General features: G+C 43.3%; 1 protein-coding gene and 1 pseudogene across 1 annotated transcript in view; one reads left to right on the forward strand and one right to left on the reverse strand.

Annotated features, from left to right (window-relative positions):
* Positions 1–25,140, reverse strand: part of G9a (histone-lysine N-methyltransferase G9a) — a 159,225-nt gene that overhangs the window by 32,806 nt on the left and 101,279 nt on the right. The window contains exons 16-19 of the mRNA XM_075670611.1: positions 23,053–23,156; positions 10,392–10,536; positions 2,523–2,600; positions 1,714–1,829 (exon numbers count right to left, since the gene is read on the reverse strand). Coding sequence (XP_075526726.1) covers positions 1,714–1,829; positions 2,523–2,600; positions 10,392–10,536; positions 23,053–23,156 — 443 coding nt within the window. The remainder of the gene's footprint in view (positions 1–1,713; positions 1,830–2,522; positions 2,601–10,391; positions 10,537–23,052; positions 23,157–25,140) is intronic.
* Positions 15,836–16,980, forward strand: LOC142574629 (uncharacterized; annotated as a pseudogene).

Consider the following 25,140-nt stretch of genomic DNA (forward strand, 5'->3'; position numbering starts at 1 on the left):
TGAATTACAACTCCTGCGAATAAAGCAAGATTTTATATTCCGCACATAAGCAATGGTGCAGGGGTTCACTCCACGATCACACACAAAAAGAAAACCATCCACTTGTGCACAGGCCTATTCTTCCCAATTTCTTTATCTGTTACTATATGGCACAGAATTAACTTTCACGCTAACACTTACAATGACATTTCAAGCAGCTATGTGCATCTTTCCCTGCACTGCTATATTCACAAGGTTGCAGGGTATTTTCATGCCACACACAAAAGCAAAATGCAAAAAATAACAGAATTCCTCATTAAAGGGCCCCTACACCAGGCCCCATAGCAAATTTCGGTTATATGTAGGAAGTTGTTACGTGTCCTCTAGGGAGTGTTCTGCCACAAAAATTTTTCAGATCGGCTCATCAATAGCCGAGATAGAAATATTTCGGTGCCGCGAACCCACAATTTCAGCAGGCGGGCTCCACTGCATAGCGAGACTCCCTCTCCACTTACCTTGTCTAGCCTTCGCAAGTGAAATTCCTGCCCTGCATTCTCCCATCGCGGATCGGGCGACACACACGTCACGGGCTTCGCCTTCACTTTTTTTCTCCTCGCATTTTTTTTTTTTTTTCAGTGATGCGCATTTTTGCTGGCAGCATTGGGCTGGAGCTGTTATCGCTTCACGCAGTGCACGATTTTACGCGCTGTGCACAAGGACACGACTAGCAGTATAATTCAGTGCTACACGAATACTGGCACAGAACAAGCGGATCGCAGAGCATGATCACGGGCTGAAACATGGTAGAAAATGGCATAGTTTCAGTACCTGCGCACATGACCGCACGACCGTGGGAACAAGCAGACGAAGCCGAAGTACATCTCTCTTGCTTCAGTGCGAAGTAAAGCAAAAAACACGCAGACATTCTGTTTGTGTGTTTTATTATATCTCTAAACTTCAATTCGTCAATTCAAGCAACAGATCACAAAAATAACAGATGGTGGCTTGAATAATTTTTGAAGTCACGTGTCATCACAAGCGACATCACACTGCAGACTTGAGTACGTAGGCACAGGCACGTGAGTATGTCACCGTTCAGTTTGGAGCACGGCGGCCGTGAGGAGAAGGAAAAACAGCGTTCGGTTTGAAATTTCAGATCGTTCTGCGGCGTGTAGCGATGCAATACTTTGCAGACACGATCGTTATCATGCAATGTATGCTCTGTGCTTGTCGGCTCAACATGGCCAGACCTGGTGAGGGGCCCTTTAAACAAAAGTGTGTTGATGAAATAAACATTTAATTTTTTTCTTCCTCCATTTAATAATTCAACCTTCAGATAGTTCAAAAGCTTTTGCCAGTCCCATGAAATCCAAACCACAAGCTTTTACTACATGTGGTATTCAAACATTAAAACAAAATTTAAATACTTTCATTAAAAACCCATTTCTTTTCTTGTCATGCAGTGTTCACGCAATCATTTGACTATTTTTTTTACCCTTTATAAGGCTACAATGAAGGTATGGGACACACCATAGCAGAAAGCTACAGAATAATTTCCTAAATCTGGGGTTCTTAATGTCCACTAAACATGGATGTTTCTACATTTCACTGCTGGTGAAATAGTTACAGGCTTCAAGCAGCCTGTAATTGAAGTCATACAACCAAGCATAATCCCATTATTAAAGAAAAGAATGGAAAAACAAAAACAAAAGAGAAACAGGCCAAAAAACGTACGTGATGCCTTTCTGGACAACTCGGTTGCGGCAGTCACTCCAACAGAGACATGCTCTACTACACTCAAACAGCATTGGAGGATCCAGTAAGTTGAAATCCGGAACAAGACAGCCATCCTACGGTAAGAAAAAAGAAAAAGAACTATCTACTGAACAATCTTGCCATTTTCACACCACCAATGCTTCAATAATATCCCCCCCTTTTTTTCCCCTCACCCTTCAATCTTCACCCTAAGCTGCACCCTTAGTCTCACTCCTTTCATTTCTGCTGCCATTTTCCAGCATTCAATTCTAGCAACACATTTTTATAACAAGTCAAAGAAAATCTCTAACACTGTGGTGACAATGCGGTTACTATCGCTGCAACTTCCCTCTGTATACATGCCTGAACATTAGAACAGGCGAACTACAACATCAGGGGAAAAAAAGGCTTCACAACTTGCATTTACGCAAGAACCTAGTAATGATCCATCTGTCTAAATAAAACATGGTAAATTTTTCACTGGCTTACACACTAAGCAAACGCATTTTAAATTTATTTTTAAACACCTTGTAACAGTTTTCAAAGGGGGCAAAAAAGTACCAGCAGCTTACAGAGGTCATAACATCATAAAACATAGCAAAATATTGACACACCCTTTACCTTCATGTAAAGTAATTTTACCAGCATTCAGGACTGCTGAAGCAGCACTCTGCTTTAGGTTATCATATTTTGACAGATGCAAGGTTCGATGAGCACAAGGTCAATGACTCAAATATTCTCGACTATAATGCAGGCATAAAGCAGAAGTGGAAGAAAAAATACTGCACCTCATCATACCAGCACTGGTAACTGATGCTCGAGCAGACACAGCTCTGTGATGCACATTTGTCTTGGCACTTACAACTCTGCAAGAAAAGCACAATGACTTTGTGACAAGCTTACGAACACAGGTAGTACCAATTTTTCACTAAGACAGCAACGCCAAACACTTTGCATTTGTCATCAAAACAATTCTACACAAAACTAGCAGGTGCTGCATCTAGCATCCTCATACATACGTTCATATCAATCACATGCTTTTCATAACACTAAGTGCCCCACTGTTTAATTCAATATTGAAAGGCACTTATGTGTTGAGGTACTGATGGATCGAAGTCAATATACAGTCACTCCTGTCTATACCAAACTCGGATATTTCAAACTATTGTCTATATCAAACAGTGGCAACATCCCCTCGAAAATGCTATGTAAGAATATCGAAAGTTGTGTGCATATACTTAACTCAGTATGCTAGCACATTCATATATTGAATGGCATGCCTCGCTATGGCCTGTAAAGTGCATTTTCCCTCAACACTTGCTACTCAGACTGCGATCACTTTTTGCACATATGATGACAGTGTGATGAGACATGAAAATGATAGCCAGCCATGATACCTTTATAAAGAAAAGATGCTTTCAGGCCTCGGTGCTTTCTTTACACCCATATATCTTGCATGCATGGCAATAATCTGTACCTTGCTTTCGATATTGGCCTACTTACTGCTTGCCACAGAGCAAGAAAACTCGGGAGGGGAAACTTCCCCTTCCCCCACGGTAAGATTATGTCACGATCAGGCCACGCCCCACACTTTGCGAACTGGCATACCTGATGTGCCATCTGTCACAGGCAGTTAAATACATCGACAACTCCAGTGAGCCCCCTAGATTACATGGTGGGCCAGCTAGCCCTCTGAGGCTGGGGCTTCATGCGAGCACATCCATTTTATGAGCCATGTGCCAAAGCACATCAAACGCATGTGCAAAGCACTGCGGTCACAAGCACTGCACAAAATAACTAGTTGTGTGGCTTCAATCCACAACTGTAAATTGTGCTGCAATGTAATTAATTTGTGCTGCAATGTAACTTTGTGCTGCAGTTTTGCACATCATCACACAAAATGATTGAGCTTTACTCTCTCTCTCCCTTTTTTTATTTTTACATCACATATTTGCTATTTTAGAGAAAACCAGTCAAAGCCTACAGTGGGCACGAAGAAACAAGTATTTGAGGAGAGGAATCTGTTAGGGGGCGACAGCGCGGGCGGGCAGCCTGATAAAGTCATGGTTGGGCGAGGAGGAAATGCAGTTTTCGCCGCAGCATGACAGATGATGCGCAGAGTGCGTTGTCATCGTTTACATGTTCTTCTATACAAGACCTTCGCGATATTGTGATATCATCTCATATATTGTAAGTTTTTCCAGATTTCATTTTGTAACGTCAATAAATAGAAGTGGCCGACATTTTAGCAGCAGCTAATTACATGCTGTACTGTGCTTGAAACGAGCTACTAGTAGTAATCCTGGAGCAGACGACGTCTGCCAACGCCGCCACATTTTTCTCGCTTGCATGTGGTGCGAGTGCATGCATAGGCGACTAGTGGGAAAAGCTCCCAATTTGGGCATGCAAGCTGTCGACGTTGCTATCTACAGGCTTTCCATCTCTATTAGAGCTCTCGCGGGCTTCCGCATTGCACCGGCGGCGCTGTCTTCTCAGACTTTGCGTGCGCTTTCCACGTTGCAACAAAGGCAGGCGCTTTCAATCAGTGCTTTTTCTAGGACGCGGCGGAAATGTGTCCGCAATGACTTTGCATCATCCAAGGAAACGGTAATTACATTCAAAGTTCCGACTGACCCGGTACGATTGGAATTGTGGGCTCATGCAAGTCCAAGGAAGAACTGATAGCTCAAGTCTTGCGACTATGTCTGCGAGAAGCACTTCTCACCCACTGCTTGGGTGAGAAAAGTGAGACTGTGTGTCCTGCCGCCTCCAACATTTGCCATCACTTTCGATTTCACATTTTTAAAGAAGACACATAGATAATAGACTTGGCATTCTAAAAAAGTACATCCCGGAGATAATTGCTTTGCGACGCATTTCTTTCGTTAATTTTTCAAGGCATTTGGAGCCGGCGAAGAGGCGCAAGAAACACACCCATTCGTGCCTAAAGTGCTAGTGGTGAATCGCCACCAAACGACTTTGAACCGGCGAGCCTCTTCAGAGAGCGAGTCGACTCACAACAGAGGGCGCATCAGTGCCGTGCCTTACGCCGTGACTTTATAAGGACGCCCGAGCGAGCACTGTTTCACCGCAATAATTCTTGCTCTGTGACAGTGAGCACATTCCTTTCGTGATCAAGAACACGTAATGCAGAACAACAAGCTTTTGTGACAACAACCAACCCTAGCTGTGTTCGATACATTTCTACAATTTGCAATGATCACACAATGACAAAATGACAGCACTGTAATAAATGAAACTAAGTTTGCAAGTACTGAGGAACAATGACTAAGGTTATGAGGATACCTAACGGCATGGCATAACATTACTAGGCCATGTTAATATAAGTATAAAAATATAAGTAAAATATATAAAGCAGAACTAGGCACATGCTATAGCATCTGACACACACAATACAGCCTTCAAGCTATAAATGTATGTGAATTACTCTGCAACTTTCCTTCACTGTCAACCACACACACACGTGTTACCAAGCACTGTTTTCATTTACATGTGACATTCACATAATTTATTTATAGCAGAAGGAAAGAAAAGCACCTTTCAACTATTTCTAATACAGTAGAACCTCGTTCATATGTTTTTGAAAAAAATGCGAGAATAAACATACTAAATGGGAAAACGTACGATCCGAAGTAAATAAAAAAATTTGACAGACTGAACCATTGTTGACATGTACGCAATGCAAAGCGTCGCATGTATCGCTGCAGCACGATACGCCGATGTGCGTCGAGCTGGTGGTGCTCCGGCGGCCTGAGACGCGTTTTGTTGTTTTAATACTGCATGATGTTTTAAGAGGAAGATGGGAAACCGAAGCGAAACGTGATGCCCACATTGCGCCGCCTACAGCAAGGAACAGCGGCATGTTTGGATTATTGCCTACAAAAAGTGCGCAGTACGCTACCAATGGCACTACATACCACACACTGTAAAACAGATAGGTGAAGTGCTTATCGCAATAGATTTGGTGGCTACAGCTGCGAATACAGCGTGCGACGACCCAAGCAGAGATTTGCTGGTACCGGAACAAGAAACCGTGCACACCGTCGTTTTCCCATGAGACGGGCAGCTATATACTGTTCTTGATCGTGCGCACCTCATGCGTTTTCTTGTTCACATGGGATCTAGCGGCCGGAAAACGTATACAATCGCAGTCTGCAGCGGGAAACAGCGGCGCGTTTCGGTTATCGCCTATTAAAAGCGTGCACTATGCTTCGAACGGCACCACGTGCTGTGAAACAGATAGGTAAAGATGCTTATCTTAATAGCATTGGCGGTGATAGCTGTGAATGCCACGTGCGATGACCCCAGAAAAGATTTGCTGGTACCAAAATGAGAAATTGAGTGTGCGCCAGCATTTTTATGTAAGACGGGTGGTTGAGTATAGTGGTGAAGTTATACTCAGTTACACTATAGCAGTGAAGTATAGCAGTGAAGAGCACGTATATACATGCAAGAAGTGTGGCAGAAAGGAAAGTTGATGCGAGAAACCTGTTGGGACCTTTCCATCCTGTCGCATGTGCACAATGCCCTCTGAAGCTACCTGGGTGTTGCCACATTAGCCTCTTCACAGCTGTAATTATCCGTGACACCCCTCAAAAGCATTGCAGAAACCACTTACCTTTCTAATAACATGCTAGTCCAGAGGGGAGGTAGATAGAATGGTTGAGAGGAGGGGGAGAGGAGGCAGACAAGGGGTAGAACCTACGCAGTTGAAAAATGAGTGAACAGCCTTGCCACTTTCGCAGTTCTCATAAAGGGGGAGAGGAAGACAAAGGGAAAAGATGCGAGAAGGCAAGGAATTGCTACTATTATAGACATGACAGCGGTTGCGGTCAAATTGAAGATGGTACGGTATGTTTCTGCTATTTCTGAAAAATAAACACCACGAAAATTTGTGAAGTGAACAACTGACGCAGGGCGTACAAATTCAAAGCCGCATTAAAGCACTGTAGGGTCGCGACTCTACTGAGGTCGCACGTCAAATCAATATTTTTGTGTTCGCCGCGGTAGCTTGGCAGCTATGACGTTCCTCGAGGTCGCAGGTTTGGTCCCAACCATGGCAGCCACATTTCAACAAGAGCAAAATACAAAAACGCTAGTGCACTTAGATTTAGATGCACGCTAACAAACACCAGGGTGTCAAAATAAATCCAGAGTCCGCCACTATGATAACTATCATCAATCAAACCAATCAGCATAGAAAGCTTCACTTACATCGATTCCCGCGGTGTGTGGGGTCCACATAATTTTTTTTTGTCTTTTTTTTAGCTCGATCTGCTCACGCCCATGCACTTTTGCAGCTGGACATAAGACAGCGAGTGTTCTGCTGAGAGACCCCACAACTAACACTGTGAAAGCAGGATGTCAGGCTCATCATAGAGGACAAGCAGTTTGTCTATGACGCCGACTCTGATTCCCTCATAGAACTAACAAAGCAGCCATCAACTCGAATTGAACATATTCCATTTTCCCACTCTACCCTACCCAGTTATGGGTCGTCAAGGAGCCCCACGTTTCACACGATGAAAGTTATGTTAACCAATGCTCGAAGCTTCATGACAAAAAAATAAACACTGGAAACGATCATCATGGATGATGACACTGACATTCTTGTTATCACAGAGTCATGGCTAAACTCTGATATCGAGGACCATGAACTTCTGAACAACCCATCATATACCGTTTATAGGCAAGACAGGACCCGTCGTCGGGGGGGTGTGGGGTCTTGGTTTTTGTCAAACAATGGCTGGTCTCTTCTCGCTTATCTACTGAAGGTCACCACGATATCCTTTGTCTCAAGATAGTACTGCCGACAAGCACGGCATACTGATTTCTTGTTACCGTCCCCCTGATTGTGACATTACATTTACAAGCGAACTTAATTCCATCATATCCAATCTAATCTCCTGTTTTACTCGTACTAACCTCGTGCTATGCAGCGACTTCAATTTTCCAGATATTGACTGGGAAAACTGCATCGCTCCAACCCGCATGTCCAAATATTTCCTAGAAGCAGTCCTTATGTACAACCTTAGCCAAGCAGTTACCAGACCTACTCGCAGTAATAACATTCTTGATTTAGTACTTACTACCAATAATGAACTAATAAATTCATTACAGTATGTTAAAGATGTTAGCGATAACAACATTTTGTTTTTTAACATAGCTATAGAACTTCCTACCCGCCAGCTGTCTGCTAAATACATCCGAGATTACAATAAAGCTAAACTTGCAGAAATTAACAATCAGGTAGAATTGTTTTTTGTAGACTTCCATCAATCAGCGGGTTCTAGAACAGTTGAGCAAAACTGGTTACTCTATAAACATAAACTTTTGTCTCTTCTTGATGCTCATGTTCCTCTTGTACAATTTCGTGGGGATGCCGGCAGACCCTGGGTATTCGAACAACCTTAAAAAGCTATCTAGGGAAAAAAAGCGCATTTTCCGCAAACTCAAACGACACAACAATCTGCAAAAATTGGAAAAATACTTCACGGTATTGCGGGAATACACAAGTTTGCTGAGAAAATCTAAACGCACATATTTTCACCAAGACCTGCTCAGCATTCTGCGTGACAACCCTCGCAAATTCTGGAAGTCATTATCACTTAAACGTACTTCATGTCATAGTATCACATTAATCAACTCGGATGGGTCTCCTGTTTCAGTGAATCAGCGTCCAGATGTCATGAACTCTTATTTTTGCTCGGTTTTCACTAATGAACCTCCCACTGATATTCCTACATTGCCATCTACTCACTTTTCAGAAATGCCAGCTGTTATTATAACTACTCAAAGAATTTCCAATTTAATCGATAACCTTAAACTTTCCAGTGCACCAGGCCCAGACGGCATAACGTCCAAAGCTTTAAAGGGCACCAAATCTCAATCTAGCTGCTTCTTGAAATTGATTTTCACTCAATCTATTGCCTCTTCCACCATTCCGAATTATTGGAAAATTAGCAATATTGTACCCGTGCACAAATCCGGTAGTCGTTCCAGTCCATGTAATTACCGCCCTATTTCCCTAACTTGCATACCTTGCAAAATTCTAGAGCATATATTGTACTCCAGCATTGCATCTTATTTAGACAAGCACTCTTTTTCCTTTCCCAATCAACATGGATTTAGACGAGGCTTCTCATGTGAAACGCAGCTGTTCGAATTCACCACAGACCTTCACCTCTACCTTGACTCCCGTTTCCAAACCGATGTCATCTATCTTGACTTTGCAAACGTGTTTTATCGTGTTGCCCATCTACGTCTTACCGCGAAACTTGCTTGTTTTAATCTCGACCCACTTGTAATGTCCTGGATTGAATGTTTCCTCACAAACCGCTCACAGCATACTGTCATCGATATCCTCAAGTCGTCAAGTAGTCCAGTCTTGTCAGGTGTACCATAGGGCTCTGTGCTTGGGCCTCTTTTGTTTCTATTTTTTATAAATGACCTCCCTAACAGCATTCTTTCATCAATTCAGTTATTCGCAGATGACTGCATCCTGTATCAGCACATATCCTCTCATAATGACCAACTAATACTCCAGGAAGACCTAACCAAAATAGAAAATTGGTGCTCTATTTGGCTCAAGTCCCTCAACGTTTCTAAGTGCAAGTACATGTGTGTAACTCGCAAGTGGGACATCATTAACCACCAGTACTCTCTTAATTCCACAGCCCTGACTAAAGTTGACTCTTACCATTATCTAGGCTTTACTATCACTAATCAGCTTACGTGGTCTGCACCCATAACTCAACTTATAAACGACTGTTCTAAATCACTTGGCCTACTCAAAAGATTGATTTTTCTGTCTCCTGTTCCCATACACAAGCTCGCCTATGAAACATTCATTCGGACTAAACTTGAGTATGCCTCAGCAATTTGGAACCCTGACCAGTCTTATCTTATTAACTCGCTCAAAGCAGTGCAGAATCACGCAGCATGTTTTATCGCTTCAAACTATGACTGGCATACAAGTATAAGCGGCATTTAATCATCCCTCAGCATCCCTAACCTAACATTTCATAGGAAGATTTCACAACTTTCCCTTTTCCACAAACTCTATTACGTATAATTTCTCACATCTCAGGAACACTCTTTTACTTCCGCCCAACCGCTTTTCTAAGCGTCTCTTTAACAACCTGAGTCTACAACGTCTTCATGGTTCCTCTAATGCCTTCAACTATTTCTTACCTAGTGCTATTGAATTGTGGAACACGCTACCCAACAGCATAGTAAATGAAAGTAATCCGGATAAATTTAGACACCTATTGTGATGTTTTTTAAACCCTTAACCTACCACCACTATGCTATTACTCTAACATCTAACTTTTTTTTTTTTACTTCTCTGTTATATTGCCGGTTGTGCTGCCATTTCTACTGCCGGTTCGTACCTTACTTTGTTTTGTTTTTAATTTTTCTTGCCCATCGTCTACTAGCATGTATACTAACTTTTGTTTACCGTAGTATAAATGAGTTAACCATTGTATAATAATGACCATAGTGTTTCTTGATGCTTAAGTAATGTAATACCCTGTAATACTTATGTAATACCCTGAAAGGGGTCCCTAAGGGACAATAAATGATGATGATGTGACCTGCTTGCTTTTGGCCAGGATATGAGCAGATTCACACACCTGCAAGGCAGTGATGGAGCGGTCCAAAGGAACAGCAGCTGTCTGGCAGTTCTCAACCAGATACAAGAAGTCAGTGGGAGCAGGTTCATCATCAACTCCATTGACACACGAGATTGGATGTGGCTCCTTGCCCCTGCTGATGTCCCTGTGACCACAAAATCAAACAATTGCAAAATCGACAGTACTGCTGAGTCTGGCAATAAGCCCAAGTTTGTCAATTCACAAAAGTAGATGCCCTGGCTTTGTGCAAAAGTCTACAGCATAAAGTTATCAATACCACATGCAATAAAATCTTTTATGCTTAAAGCAAATTCAAAAAGTGGTGTTGCTTATCTGACCAGCATGACATCACGGACTCACAGGAAGTGCGCTAAGAGGGATCTTGTGTCAAGCTACCGCTTTCAAATGTCAAATCGTTATTGCCTTTTGAATCTGTTAAAATTATATTTCCAAGACAAAGCACAGTCGTGCCCTCTTCTTCAAAAGAACTTAAAGTGACCAGTTTTGATATAGATCCTCGAACCTTCAATGAAATGCATCACCATGCAATTTTTCTATAATGCATTCTTTGAGCCGACAGGGCTGGGAAGCATTGAAGATGGCGACGATCTGCAGGATTCTTGATACTACATACATTACAGGGTTACCCAGCAAGAATTATCAAGTTTACGGTCATCTAAAGAGTAAATGTTGGATCTACTATCCTGCCTCACATGAAAACCTTCAACCGGCCATGGTGGCCGCATTTCGATGGGGGTGAAATGCAAAAATGCCTCTCTCAATGTTGTTATTTCATTGCAGTCTTTTCTCCGACTTCTTGCACATTTCATTAACAGGTGAAACCTCTAAGTGTTCAAGCATATACTAATAAAAAGCATCCAGTCATAGATTCTTCCCTTGAAGTGACCTGAGCCAAAGACTGCATGCTTTTAGATGCTGGTATGAAGTGGAAGCATGTTACTAGGTTGCAAACAAGGAGATCCTGTTGGACAGGGGCTTATATATGACAAATTTCAGTTCAGGAAACATTTTATTCAGTTGACTTAATGGTCTCATAAGGTAAAGGTTCCTCTTAAAGAAAAATAGAGCTAAATACTGATACCTAAGCGGTGTTTCATGATCAAGAAGTGATTCAATTAGTCATTTAGAGACTTGCAGTGGCAACTTCTGGTTCTGAAGTAAGAGGAGCACTACTTAGCCTCACTTGTTGGGTAAGAAAATGAAAATGGCAGTAATTTGCTTAACCCAACGGAAGTTTCTCCTACTTGCAAAACTGAAAACTGCAGCGTGATCAACAAATTTATGAGACAAAAACATTGGTAGCGTCCAACAGCACAAGCAATAAAGCTGAACTGAGACTTAGTTAAATATAGTAAAGTGTCTAAGATTCAATGCATATATCCATATAAAATAAAAATTATGTGTCTCTATCTTGCATTTGTACCTGAAATTCTTTTTGCAAATATCATGTGTTTATATTAAGGATACAATTTTAAAGCATCTTGCACAAACTTGCTTAAAGACCACAGGGTAAAATTACATGGTATACCAATATACTCATATTTTACTGCTGATTTTGGGAATAAATACTCAAAACGGAAACTACTTCCAGAATTCTTACTAAGTAAATATGCCTTCAGCCCTTACTTGCTTCAATTCTGCAATTACAATATGTGTGCTAAAGCTATTATTTAGAAGCTCACAAGCAAGATTCCATTAACTAAAAAACTTACTATAACACAACTTCTGATGTGCACAGGTTTCGTACAGAACATCCAACTCAAAATTCAAGGACAATTCAAGGATTTCCAGGTTGCTGAAGGTCAAAATTAAAGGAGGTTAATACAGGTTTCATTCATAACGTAAATTTTAAAAAATCCAAATCTCCCTCCTCTTAGCAGCAATTCTTTATACCTAAGCAGCCACTTAATTGCACGCATGCTTCAAGCTTTTCAGGTTGCTGTTAAAGTCGACTTTCTCATTCTAACAATGTCAATCAACTTGTGAAAAGTCGCACACTTCGCTCGATGAGGGTTAATAAGTAGTGCCCGGCTTGATCCAAAGATACTTGTCACATTATGGCCAAATGGCTGAAACTTACTTTCTTCGAGGCATTTCTAGAGCCCAGGCCTCAAAAATGGAGCCATGATATAATGGCTGCAATGTAAACCAACTAGCAAAACAACAAAAATGGTGGTGTGGTTTGGCCGCTTGATCTGGCTTCGTCTAGCATCACGATGGCAATGGCGGTTTAAACAGCCTGTCGTCTGTGGCTCTGGGCATGCCAGACTGCAACTGCTTAGTGAAGCTCTCAAACGAGAATAAAGTATATCAATTGTTTCCCAATAGGCACTGTCCATGGCATAGTGCCAATGCGGAGTTTGTTACTTTGATTGTTCATAAGTTGGCCCCAAGAACAGTTTTCAAGGAAGTCAAGGAGTGCATTTTTTTTTTTCAAGAAATTTTAGGTACCCTTGAATCTCTCTCTCCTTTTTTTCAAGAAGCTTTAAGTACCCTTGAATCTCTTTTTTTTTTAATTTCAAGGGTTTTCAAGGCATTCAAGCATGCGTACGAACACTGAATGTGTGCAACTGCTATAAAATTTGTGCACAGAAATGAAATTTCTTTCAACTTACCAATTTTAATACTTAGAGTCAGTTCAGCTAAAATAACTGGTATGGTTGCTTCCTTGCATGCAATATCAAGCAGTTGCAGTGTGCCAGTAAGCTATGATGCCACTGCCACTTTATTCTCCGATTACAAAATGGTCTCCATTAGGCTTCAATTATTTGTCTATTAAAAATTTTGTTTTAACAATGTTCTTGCATCTTCAACAACACTCTCAAAAATATTGAAAGGACCCTCTACATGACCACACATTTGTGCCACGAGCAAACACCTAGACATCTATGTTCTAAACTCTTTTCTCTAGAACACTTTGCACATAGATTAATCAGATTTAAAGTAGAGAACAAATTAAAGGTGCCTTAAAAGACCCCTCACCAAGCCTGATTGGAAATTTTGGTTATACAGCAGAAAATTTAAACTGCTGTCTAGGAATAGTCTTACTCCATAAAATTTCCAAATATGTTCATTTTAAAGGAGACAGGAGAAATTGAATTGTCGCATTCCCATGCTGCCAGGAGGTGAGCTTCCGTGCCAACATGGACACTCTCACTCTTTGCCTCAACTAACAACTGCAAGCAACATTCCTTCCCTGCCTTCTGCCAAGAGATTGTGCCACGTTTACATAATGAGCCTTGCCTTTTTCTTTTCCAAATTCTTTCTTGCTGTACGGTGCACTTCAATTGGAGGTTTTGCACATTCTGCATTGGATAACTTACCAAAGCCATGCGCACTAATCAGTGATGCTGCTGGCAGTGCATCTGGAAAAGAGGCCCTTATGCACATGGTTTTGATTCTCCGACAGAAAGCTTTTCTGCATGGACTGAGTCAAGCTTGTCAATACATATCTTTCTGTTTACATGGTCCAGGAGGCCCTTATTTCCCCATCTGTAGCTCTACGTCTGTTAGAACAGGTACTGGATGATATCGGAAGACTAGTAGACAGCACTTAAATCAGCAGCTTTTTGTTTTGCTATTCTGGCCCTGCTGATTTTTCAAAAAAAAAAAAAAAGAATGATAGCCTCCTTGAAGAGTGCTTTAGCTTTTCCGTGTTGTGAGAAAATGTAGAGGAGGTGCCTGCCTCCGCAGATAATCTTTCAGGCATAAATTGTGAATTGGAGCTCAGTTCTTAGTTTTAAATATTTGGCAGAACCCATCTTACAATGCCTGTCGACGGTAATGCGTTTAGCATTGAATCAATATGGCAACACAACATATTGCCACCATTGAAACGAGTTATGTATGAGGTGTGTACTACTACAGCAGGACTCCTCTTTCGCGCTTCCATAAGAACACTTGGCACTATCTAGCAGTGCTGCCGCACAGCCTGCGCATGCTTCCACAATGCATGGCACACCAGTGCATGCAAATAATGCAAAATGCGTCATGCAGCAACCAAGCTCCTCTCTCTTGCTTTCTTTCTGGATGTGCAGCGCCATCTATTGGCCCTACCGAGAAGTCCGCAAGTGGCCTTTGAGACGAAAAACAAGGTGCGCCAGTGTATGCAAATGCTGAGAATTGCTCCCTTGCTTGCCACACACTCGATGGCACATACTCAGTGACCCAAAGTTGGCGAGAGGTTCAATGAGCGGCACATGCCCAGTGCATTATTGGTGCAGCTCGCTAAAGCGTTGGCGTGAAAGACGTTCACTGAAAGGCAGAACATACCAGTGAATTTGTGGCGCAGCCTGATAAACGTCAGAATGGCGTACTTGAGGAACCTTTGGGACGTGGGTTCAATTGCACAAAGCGTCAGAAAAATTCCATTTGGCTAAAAGTTGTTTAGTCCTACATTAGCATTTGATAAATGTGTCATGTAACACTGTTTGAACTAACCGTCTGGTCTATTGACAAGCTTGTAAATGAGAAACAAGTTTTTTAAGCTACTTGGTGTACCCTGACAATGACAGTAATGAAACGAGGAGACAGAGCATCACCAGACGCACATAGTGCACTGTGTTTGTATAAAGAGATAAGTATGACACAACAATAACCTACATCGCTTTAAAGGTATGCAAAGATGGTGAGGCTGGTCAAAAAATAAAGAGCCCTGCCTAAATCAAGACAACAAATTTGTATATAGGCTGCCTAAAACTGAGGCATCCTAATTGTATGACTGTATACTAATGTTATTAGCGTTCTTTGGGTAGTTCGTACACTTTCCAGTACATCTCTATGTGTGTATCTATGTCTCTAACCATTTTCCCATCAACTTCGGTCACTGGGTAGTAAATGTTCTAATGGGTAGAACATTGGGCTGCTGTGCAAAGGGAACCGTGCTCAAAATCAATCGCTGGATCAACATGAGTAAGTGGCTATGTGACACTGGGTATGTGCCATTCTTCAATTAACCTCTTTGATGCCAACTTGGGTCAATGGGTATGTGCCACTCTTCAATGATAAAAAAAAATACTTGAAAATTCCTTTGGTGCCGAGTGGAATCGAACCCATGTCATAATATTCAGATAATCTTGTCAGAATATACTGTAATATCCTGACTCAACTTTCATCCTCAAGTGATCGCCCAACACCCCCTTTAGGTAAAAAATTATGTCAAAACCAAAGTCATCGCCCACCCCTAGAGGACATAAACAGCAGGCCTCGCAATTTGCGAAAAATACCCTCTCGAATGGTGCAACCACAATATGAAAAAGAAAGGAGAAAGAAAGAAACTCTTTTATTCACAAACCTAGGCAGTTGCAGTTGTGTGCAACAGCTGGTGCATTCTTTTGAAAGGGGTCTATTAAAGCTGCAGTTTTGCGGACCATATTCCCACTGTCTCTGTCGTTGCCAGTGGTGTTACTGCCTTCTTGTACATGATGAGGAACAGCTACATAGTCAAGAATAAAGTGGAGATTATCAAATGGTATCAGAATCATGGAACAAATGTGGGTGCAACCACACATTTCAACGTGGACCGCAAAAGTGTGTGGGAGTGGCACTCGAAGTGCTGCTCTGTGAGTGCCACGGAAGTAGGAAGTATAGACGCACCATCCACAGTGGCCGGGCTGTCTTCAGTGAAGAAGTGAATGAGGGACTGGTGGATTTCCTAACAACGGAACGAGCAGCAGAACCATCGGTGAGCAACTGGAGTCTTCAAGAGCATGCAAAGCAGCTTGCCGGGAAGATGGAGTTCGGTAACTTTGTGGCCTCCCATTATAACCTCTCCCTATGGAAGAAGCAGTTCAACGTTTCACTGCGTTGAACGTACCTCCCCGCGCCTATTTCGCGCTCAAAATTCCAGTTATTGTACTTCCTTCTTACTTTTCAGTTACTTTATCTAACTTAGTGTAGAGAGCGACGCCAGAGCTTATGATAGTGCAATTCCAAATCGACAATTACACTGATTGCAGCAAATGTACAAGTGACATGCTCGAAAAACGGCTGGATGACTTCTCCCATGCTGGCCCAATGGGCCACCCAAGTCTGGGGGCCAAACAAGGATGACATCCGGTGCCTTCTTTTTCTGGACAAGGCACCTATTCACAAGACCGAAAAAGCCCAGAAGGCCCTAAGCAAGGTGGACACCAACATTGTGTTCATACCAGGCTGACGCACATCAATCCTATCGCCTGCAGATGTGTCCTGGATCAAGCCCTTTAAGGATCATCTTCGACGCATATGGGTCAACTTCCTGAGAGCAGGAACAATCACACCTAAGGGGAACCTCAAGAAGTCCTCCAGACAAGACGTGATTAACTTTGTGGCAGAGGCTTGGGCTGCACTTTCCAAAGACATAGTCCACTGGTCTTTCAAGCGGTGTGATCTCTCCACTGCCCTCGACAGCTCAGAAGATGGCGAGCTGAACAAATGACTGGCGTCTGCAAATGAAGCTGCAGCTTCAGCACTGGAGCCAAAACACAAGAGGGGTTGCGGAACGAAACCCTCATGGTATCTTCGACTGGTCGCCTCCTTCCCTGCAGCAGAGTCGGGCGCATCCGGCGTTCCCCAAGCTCAGAGGTAGACTCGGCAACTCGCTTTCGAAGGAGGAAATGGCAGATGCGAAACCACGTGACTACTACCAATGTCTGATGTTTCGTCTATTCAAAGCTCCCGGCGCTGCCGGGATAACCGGCAGACGCACTGGTGGGACGAGCAGCCAACAGCAGTGACGCGGCGCTGCGATGACGTTTCAATCTCGACGACTGCTCCGACGACAGGGCTCGGAGCGTCTCAGAGCGCTCGAAGATGGAGGAGAGCAATCGAGAAGAACCAGCCGAACGCAGGCTGCGCACCCTCTTTCAATCAGCCGAAGACAACGCTGCTCGCGTGAGCACACCAGAGCGCTCAGAAATGACCAGCCGAAGATGGCATCGGTATTCTTTTTGATTCGTAAAATGATGTTTCCTTTGATGGCTTTGACGAGCACAACAAGTAAATAAAGGTTTTCTCAGATGCCAAACAAACGTTTTCTTTCAGTTATTTCATGAAAGCCATCCATGGTTCACCACCCTTGGTTTAGGTGGAGCAGTATGTCATTCATGCTGCCCAGACACCCAGCCGGCCACTACTGTGTACACATTTTACGCACGCACATCAGTTTTGCTTGCTTACAACTGGCTTCCTCATTTGCATTCGCCGTTCATCACTTTGCTAGCTTGTAACTTGGATGCCTTTCTTCTTTCTTTTGGAATGCAAGACAACATCCCGTGATAAAAGTTGAGTTTATATCTTGTCAAACCATGCTAGATGCATATTTTCTAGCCTTTTCCAATTCTTTTTGTTTGGTCCGCGAGACATGGCCCACCCAACTTTTTCTAAGAATTAAAAAAAAATGAAATTATGGGGGTTTTTTTTGTGTTTTCTATTAATTTCAGGTGGCGGGGGGTGTGGGGGGCAATGACTCCGGATATTACAGTATGTATATTCAGACAAATGCCACACGCAGACTTCACAGCAGTAGCACTAGTTTGCACAGCGTGTCCAGAGGGATGCATAAGAGAAGAGCCTGGCTGCATACATGACGTGGTGGCAAACGGCATGTCACTACATTGCTTCAATGCTAATTGCATTAACATCAACATACATCGCGAGATTGATTCTGCAGGAATTTTTTATTGAGCAAGTTATCTGCCCTGTGCATTATTCGCTCGAGAATGTGCTCCTTTGCGCAACAACCGCAGCTTTTCTATAGCAGATTTATTTGGAATAGTCCTCACTTGCATCTATCTCTCTCCCAAGTGTAGTGTAACTCTTTTGTTACCACGCCTATTCAAATCAATCACCTGTGATCGATGCTTTAGATCGCCAATTTCGACACATAGGAGCCGTTTCTTATCCACTTAAGGCCATCCAGTAGTTGGAAGCAGGCACTGCACTTTCAGAATCAGTTTAAATTCTCACGCTCCAGCAATGCTGTGAGTTTTGACGAACTTTTTGTGAACTAATGTGCATATGTTGTAGCGAAAAGAGGCGTGGCTGTCACCTTCTGCCACGCTTGAGAAAAAAGCATGCTGCTCACAATTACACCACACTAGCATCAAACTTTTGTAATCAAATGACTCCCTGCATGTCAAGAATTCAATTACATCGCCGCCTTTGCCGTCCAACAGTGCTGAGCGGTGATAATTAACCGAAAATGAAGCCAGCTGTTCACTAGTGAGCTTTGGTTTGGAGTTCGAGTTGATTTATTCCACGAAAGTGTGTTTCTGAAGGTCCACCGCGTCCAACATGTGGACCTGGCATTTTCAGCCAGTTTCCGAGAGTTTAGGTTTCGCTTCTCTTGTAAAATCCAGGCAAGGGGCGCTGCCAGTATCACTGCACAGTTATCAAAAGTCACTCCCATGGCGTCGTCCCGCACGGCTGCTGCATCGCGAGAAAAGCGTCATGCTCGAAGCTATGCTGCACCTGCACTTCAATTTAGTAATGAGGGCTCAAGTTATGATTCTGAAGATGACGGGACAGCAGATTCAAGCTCTGACGGCGACGATGTTTTGAGTCAGCCTGGGACATCCACAGCTGTTCACCGGTGAGTTTCCTTTATGGCCTTGAGCGGTCTCCTTGTGCGCACTTATCTGCCGATCCTTTTGCATGACCTGAGAGCTCTGCTGATTATCTTCAGGGTGCATACTTCGCTTGGTTATGATGTGCTGCTATCGGCAGCAAAGAAACTTCCGTTCACGCCAAGAAGGCCGCCTGTAGCACATCTCGGCCCAGCACTAAGGAGCAATGCAAGACAGTTTACAATGGCGTGGGATTTCTTTCTACTCTTCTTCACTGCAGAGGTGATAAAGATAATCTGCAAAAATGCAAACAGATATGCTTGGATGCATAATCTTGTAGTTGCCCAGCTACACTGAGGGTAGGGAGCAAGAAACATTTAGGAGTGGAAACTCCACTCTTTGCGGCGTCCAGAAAAGGTCACAAGCCCGCGGAGCCACTATCATGCTGGCGGGGCCTGGCGGCCGTTTCGGTTGCCAGGGCAACCGGTCGAGCGTGTCGCTCCCGTTCGGCCTCGCGCCTGACTTCTATTGAGGGCACGGAGGAAGTGGCCTGAGAGCGTGCCGGTGCCGCCTGCCCGGGCGCTGCATTTTTTTTTTTTTTTTCCGCTGCGGCTTTACGACGCGCCGCCACTGCATACGGCCCCCTCGGCGCATACAATTGTGACCTTATCTGATCGCCCGCGCTCGCTCGCGCTGACGGGAGTTTCACCTCCTAAATGTCTTCCTCCGTGGCTGAGAGCAATCGGTCCTGGAAGAGGTGCATGACTATAGACGAACTGGTGAAGTACTGTAGGCCAAAAAAGTAAACAAACCACCGCTTAGGTGGGCAGAGCGGCTGCGGGACCACAACAGGGTGCTGCTATCTCACTCCGCCCTCACTATCACACGGGGCCTTGCCATGCTTGATAAATTTCTAGTGCACCATTTTGCTGCTCTGCTGCTGACGGTCATAATGAAAGGGACCGTGCATCGCCGGTAGTCCAGCACATGGTGCTGTCGCACAGTAATGGACAGTTGTGGGGCATCAAACCGTGGCACTGAGAAGGAATAAAGACCCGTTCTGTTTGTTGTTTCACTTATATTCACCTTATCTTTCATATTAGTGCATGTCACCGGCGTCCACCGCTGCTCGATTTTAGACAACATTAAGAGAGTAGCCGCACTGGCGGCTATGGTGACACATGCTCTTTCACGCTGGTGCGATAAGTTACAGGCGCCAAGCTTTACTGCGGGCGCGGCTTCTCTATCGAGATTACTTTTCCAGCATTGGCTCCAGCAGTCAGTTTAATATTTATACCAGTGACACCTCTGAAAACTGCTTTAATTAGTTACTACAATACTTATGCCGTTAGGAAACTTTCTTTACAGAAGTACCGCCGGGAAGAGATGATTGGGAAGACGAATCAGAAAAACTAGTCAATTGTGAAAGTTTATTCACGGAAGCATCCCACGGCTTGAAGGGGCCCTCAGTGCGATGAAAAGTTGCCGTCAACCGCGATGACTTGGCTAGCTCACCTTGGCGTCAAGTCCCAGAGCGCCACCACTATAGCTTCGAACGTCTCCGCAGCGCTTCCCACTCTGTAACTTAACGCGCTGGCGTGAAAAAGCGTGCGTCATCATAGCCGCCGTTGCTGCTACTTTGGCAACATGACTTGTGCGATGTTGCCTAAAATCGAGCAGTGGTGGATGCCGGCAACATGTACTAATATGAAAGATAAGGTGAATATAAGCAAAACAACAATCAGAACAGGTCTTCGTTCTTTCTCAGTGCCGGAGTTTGATGCCCTGCGGCTGACTGCTACTGCATGACGGCGCCATGTGCTGGACTGCCGGCGAGGCATGGTTCCCTTCGAGACGATCATCAGCAGCAGAGCAACCGAGCGGTGCACTAGAAATTGATCAAGAGTGACAAGGACTCGCGTGAGAGTGAGGGCGTAGTATGGCATCACTCGGGGCACTCTCGCTGTCAGCACACAGAGCACGATAGCAGCGCCGCGGCGTGGCCCCGCAGCTGCTCCGGCCACTTGAGCCCTGGTCTGTTTACTTTTTTGGCCGACAGTACATTCCTTAGACTTCTCAACGGACCATCCTCAAAAGATGCCGAAAAGGCGGAACTGCAAAATGTGTTATGAGGACCGCAAAGTTGAACAAAAACCAGACGTTTTGTGGGAAAAGTGCAGAATGCACCTATGCTTCACAAAATCCAGGAACTGCTTCACCGCATGGCATGAGCAATGACCTGGTCTTAGTTTATTTTTTGTATGCGAATAATGGCGGTGTACTGAGCATTTATTTTTTCAGACACTATTTCGGGGTTACTTATCTTTCAAATGTATATTCTGAATTTCCTTTGCTATTAATGTTTTTGTAGATATCACGTTTCTTATTGTTTTTATCAACTGGTAGCAAAAAATGGCGCTTTCTAGAATTTTTATGTTTTACCTAATAAATTTTTTGTTTGCCAACATATGTTTTTGGAAAGAGCATTTCATTATGCACAATATGCTATGCTGCAATGTGTGCTGGGATGATATTTGTAGTGGTAAATAATTTTTTTTTCAAGACCTATAAAAAACTACAGTTTCCTCGCGGTAATGAACGAGTTAAAGATAAATATTAAAAATTTAAATAAATATTCAATACACCAACTAATATTTACAATTTCGAATATTTGCACACTCTTACACGGAGCAAAAATCTGGCTATGGAAAACGCCATAATGGAGTGATCTGAACCAATTGTGACCATCTTGTGTTCTTTAATGTGTGCCAGAAACATCATAAACCAGCATTTTTACATTCAGCACCATTGAAATGAAGCAGCAGCAGCAAGCTGGAATCGAACACACAGCCTCGTGCTCAACAACAGGTTGCTGCAGCCACTGAGCTACTCAGGTTGGTGTTCAGTTATGATCAGATGTGAACAGAATATCTCAATACGAATGAATATTAGGCTCACAGAACAAGATCTGCTCCTGTGACACGACAAAGCATCTAAAAAAGCCCCGTTTTATTTTAAATCAACATTGCAATTGTTTGTGAAGTGGCACAGATTGGTTTCAGCTTCAAGGAGCTGTAGTTGTGGATTGCTGGCAACAACTTAAGCCCACCTTAACTTTTTATTTACACAGTAAGGTCCCTTTCAAGATGAGCTCTGTTTGAAGATGAATTCATGATCTGAACTAAACAAATTGCTAACTTATAACATAAGTGGTCTAGCACGAAAAACTGAAAATATGCATGCAAGGCTGGAACAATACTGTAAGTCTAATCTATCCCTAACTCCAAACCTATTCATTTGGCTCTAGTGGCTCTAGCAGCAAGCATTCGCATTTATTACCAAAATTTGCCAGTTAGTGCAATGGATGAGTAGCACAGAATCAAGCAAAAAGAATTGTAACTATACTAACTCAGACAAACCATTTTTCCACAATTATAATCATGCTGATAAAGGTTTAATAACTTCATATGTTTATGCAATGAGTGTACAGACTTCTGAAAAAGTTTAATGCTATAGAATAAATATCAATACAATTTCTATCACATCCTCAGACTTGAACAAGATCGTGATTTCACATTCTAAACAATGCTGAGCCACCTGACACAAACATCAGGTATCTTTGTTGAAATACGATTTGCCCTTCCCTGAAAGGCTTTAGACATTGCAGTCTAGTTAAGAGGTTTCATTAGTACTTCTCACATTAGTGAAACTACTAAATGTGCTAGTCCTCCCGCAGGCTTCATGGAATACAAAATTTGATTGCCTAATCTGCTTTACGTCTGGTACCACAGATTAGGTTCTTGACACATAGACAAAGGGAGACATTCACAACAGTTCAACAAGGATCGAGACAAGCGGTTAAAAAATAGAGAAGCACGATGTACATGGCCAGCTTATCTAGTCAAACTGTCACAAAAACACAGCTCACACCTCAACATCCAATAATAAGATGCTGTGCAAGCTGCGCAGTTTCAGACTGTGTCAGTGCCACCAGTTAATGCCACACATAACTTCCACTAGAGTGATTGTGGCCCACATTCCAGCAATTTAGGAGTCAGACAACAGATGTTCCCTGTGTGTTCAAAGCAACTCACCTGTGAAGTACACGCTCTACACGCAGCTTGGTCTTTAGCAGTTGGCCAAGCATCTGGTTGATGCTCAGCAAGGAGTAGCTTGTGGCTTTGTCATCCTTACAACACTGCAAAAGACAATGCTCAGTGTTACCTCCAGTAGTCTTGCATGCACATAAATGCAATGCAGAGAGAAGCAGGATCACAACAAAAAATCTGCGGTAAAATTGGGACCTCAGATTTAATTCTAACTTTCCCTAGAAGGATTGTGTCCCAGATGCCAGTGATCTTATAGGCAAATTTTCTCTGCAAGTTCAATGCAACTCACCTGTGGCACACATGCTCAGCATGTGTGTTTCACAGGTAAGTTGGCATGTTCTGCGGACAAGGATTCGACATGAAATTCAAAATGTTTTTATTGCGATAGCAATTACATGGACATTCTAGGCAAATTTCCGCCGTCACCGTGCTGCTCTGTATAAAGTCCAAGAGCAATAACATCGTGACCGCACGCCATATGCTACAGGTGCAAGCGAAAGCTTGCAAGGATGAGCAGACAAGGCTAATGGCTTAATGTGGTGGTGTCTCCTCGTGCTTAGAAGGGAGGAAGGCAGGGAGAGTGCGCACCACCTTCTTACACGCGCAAGGGGGGGGGGGTGTCGGGGAGACGTGTGCGCTAGGAGGTGGGAGTAGGTTAGTGTCCCCTTCTCCATCTGCAGTGGCTGCGAGTGACTGCGTACATCCTATCTTGGAGGCAATCTGCACTGGGTTTGAAGGCTAGCCGAATGGAGATAGATGAAGGCTTTACGTGCACTGTGTTCTCCCATACCGAGTTTACATTGAAGCGAGAGGCAGCCCGAGTGGGAATTCGCTCACCGCTGCTGTTGCTCTTCATCCTGCCAGTGTTCTGACAGCGACTGCCCGCGGTCAGCGAGTGAACTGTGTTCTTGCTTGCCTGTGTGCGCATGACAATGTGCTTGGTAATTTAGTAAGTGACTGTTTACAGCAGGTTATGCAGCTGACAAAACAATTAACCTTACTTCATATAGCTGTCTAATAATTTGCTATCGCAATCAATGCGTCTCCTTTAGGGCGAAACTGTGATCTTTTTAAACCTTAATTGACCTGACCTTTTCTGCCAATGACCTGCCTCTTTTTCTTTTTTTTTTGGCACAAATTTACCACCAGGCCAGACGAGATATCTATTTCAACAACCAATTTATGTCATGGTAATGCAGTCAAGATAGCTTCATAAATTAATAGGTGATAATGCCAAACATTACAACAGTGGCTTTTGGCACCACTACTTTTCCTGATGTGCAAGAACCTTTGAGATGCCTTACAGCAGCAACAACTACACAATGATGCTGCCACACTGCTGTGCCAGTCAATTAACCCTCTGTAGTGATGGGCATTTTGGGTGTTTCTGCCCGTTAAAAGCAGCTTAGTAGTCCATATACAAGGGGCTCCAGTTCTGACCCACTTGCTAGCATGCCTTTGCTATGCAGTCACACATGCTCTTTTATCATTATCTCACTCGTTTGTTGCGTGCAATCAACTGATTTCACTTCATGTAGTGTTTTGCACTGAGTGTGCAGTGGACAAAGCATGTAGCCAAAAGGCACAGAGTCCTGATAAGCGAAAGGTGACGGTATTTTCAAACACGAAAAGAGAGCCAACGTGACGTTCTGTAGTGATGTGGTACCCACAAGTCTTCAATCTTCAGTCTTCAATCAACGAGGAGGAGAGAGCAGCAGTGAGGAGGGCAACAAAGGTGGAAAAAAAAAAGACAATGCTCGCTTGCCTTTGAGCTCAGAGTAGTTTATGAATCTTTTCAATTCAAATTTATTGGCAATATGCTGCAGAACATTTTACAACTTCTCTTGATTTTAACGCTCAAACAAAGTTAATGATAATGTGGTAACTAGCACCTTACTCAGAGAAAAGACATTGAATGTAGGTTATATTGTGACTGAAGTCCTCCAAATCACAGTTGAAAAGTTCCTGAATTTTGTCATCACTCTAAATCCATTTGGCATTCTTGTACCGGTCCACTATGCTGGAATTTCTGGGACGTATACCATCCCAGCAACACTGACTCATAAGCTTTCT

This window comes from Dermacentor variabilis, chromosome 1, assembly GCF_050947875.1.
Source record: "Dermacentor variabilis isolate Ectoservices chromosome 1, ASM5094787v1, whole genome shotgun sequence".
In the NCBI taxonomy this organism is placed as follows: Eukaryota; Metazoa; Arthropoda; class Arachnida; order Ixodida; family Ixodidae; genus Dermacentor; species Dermacentor variabilis.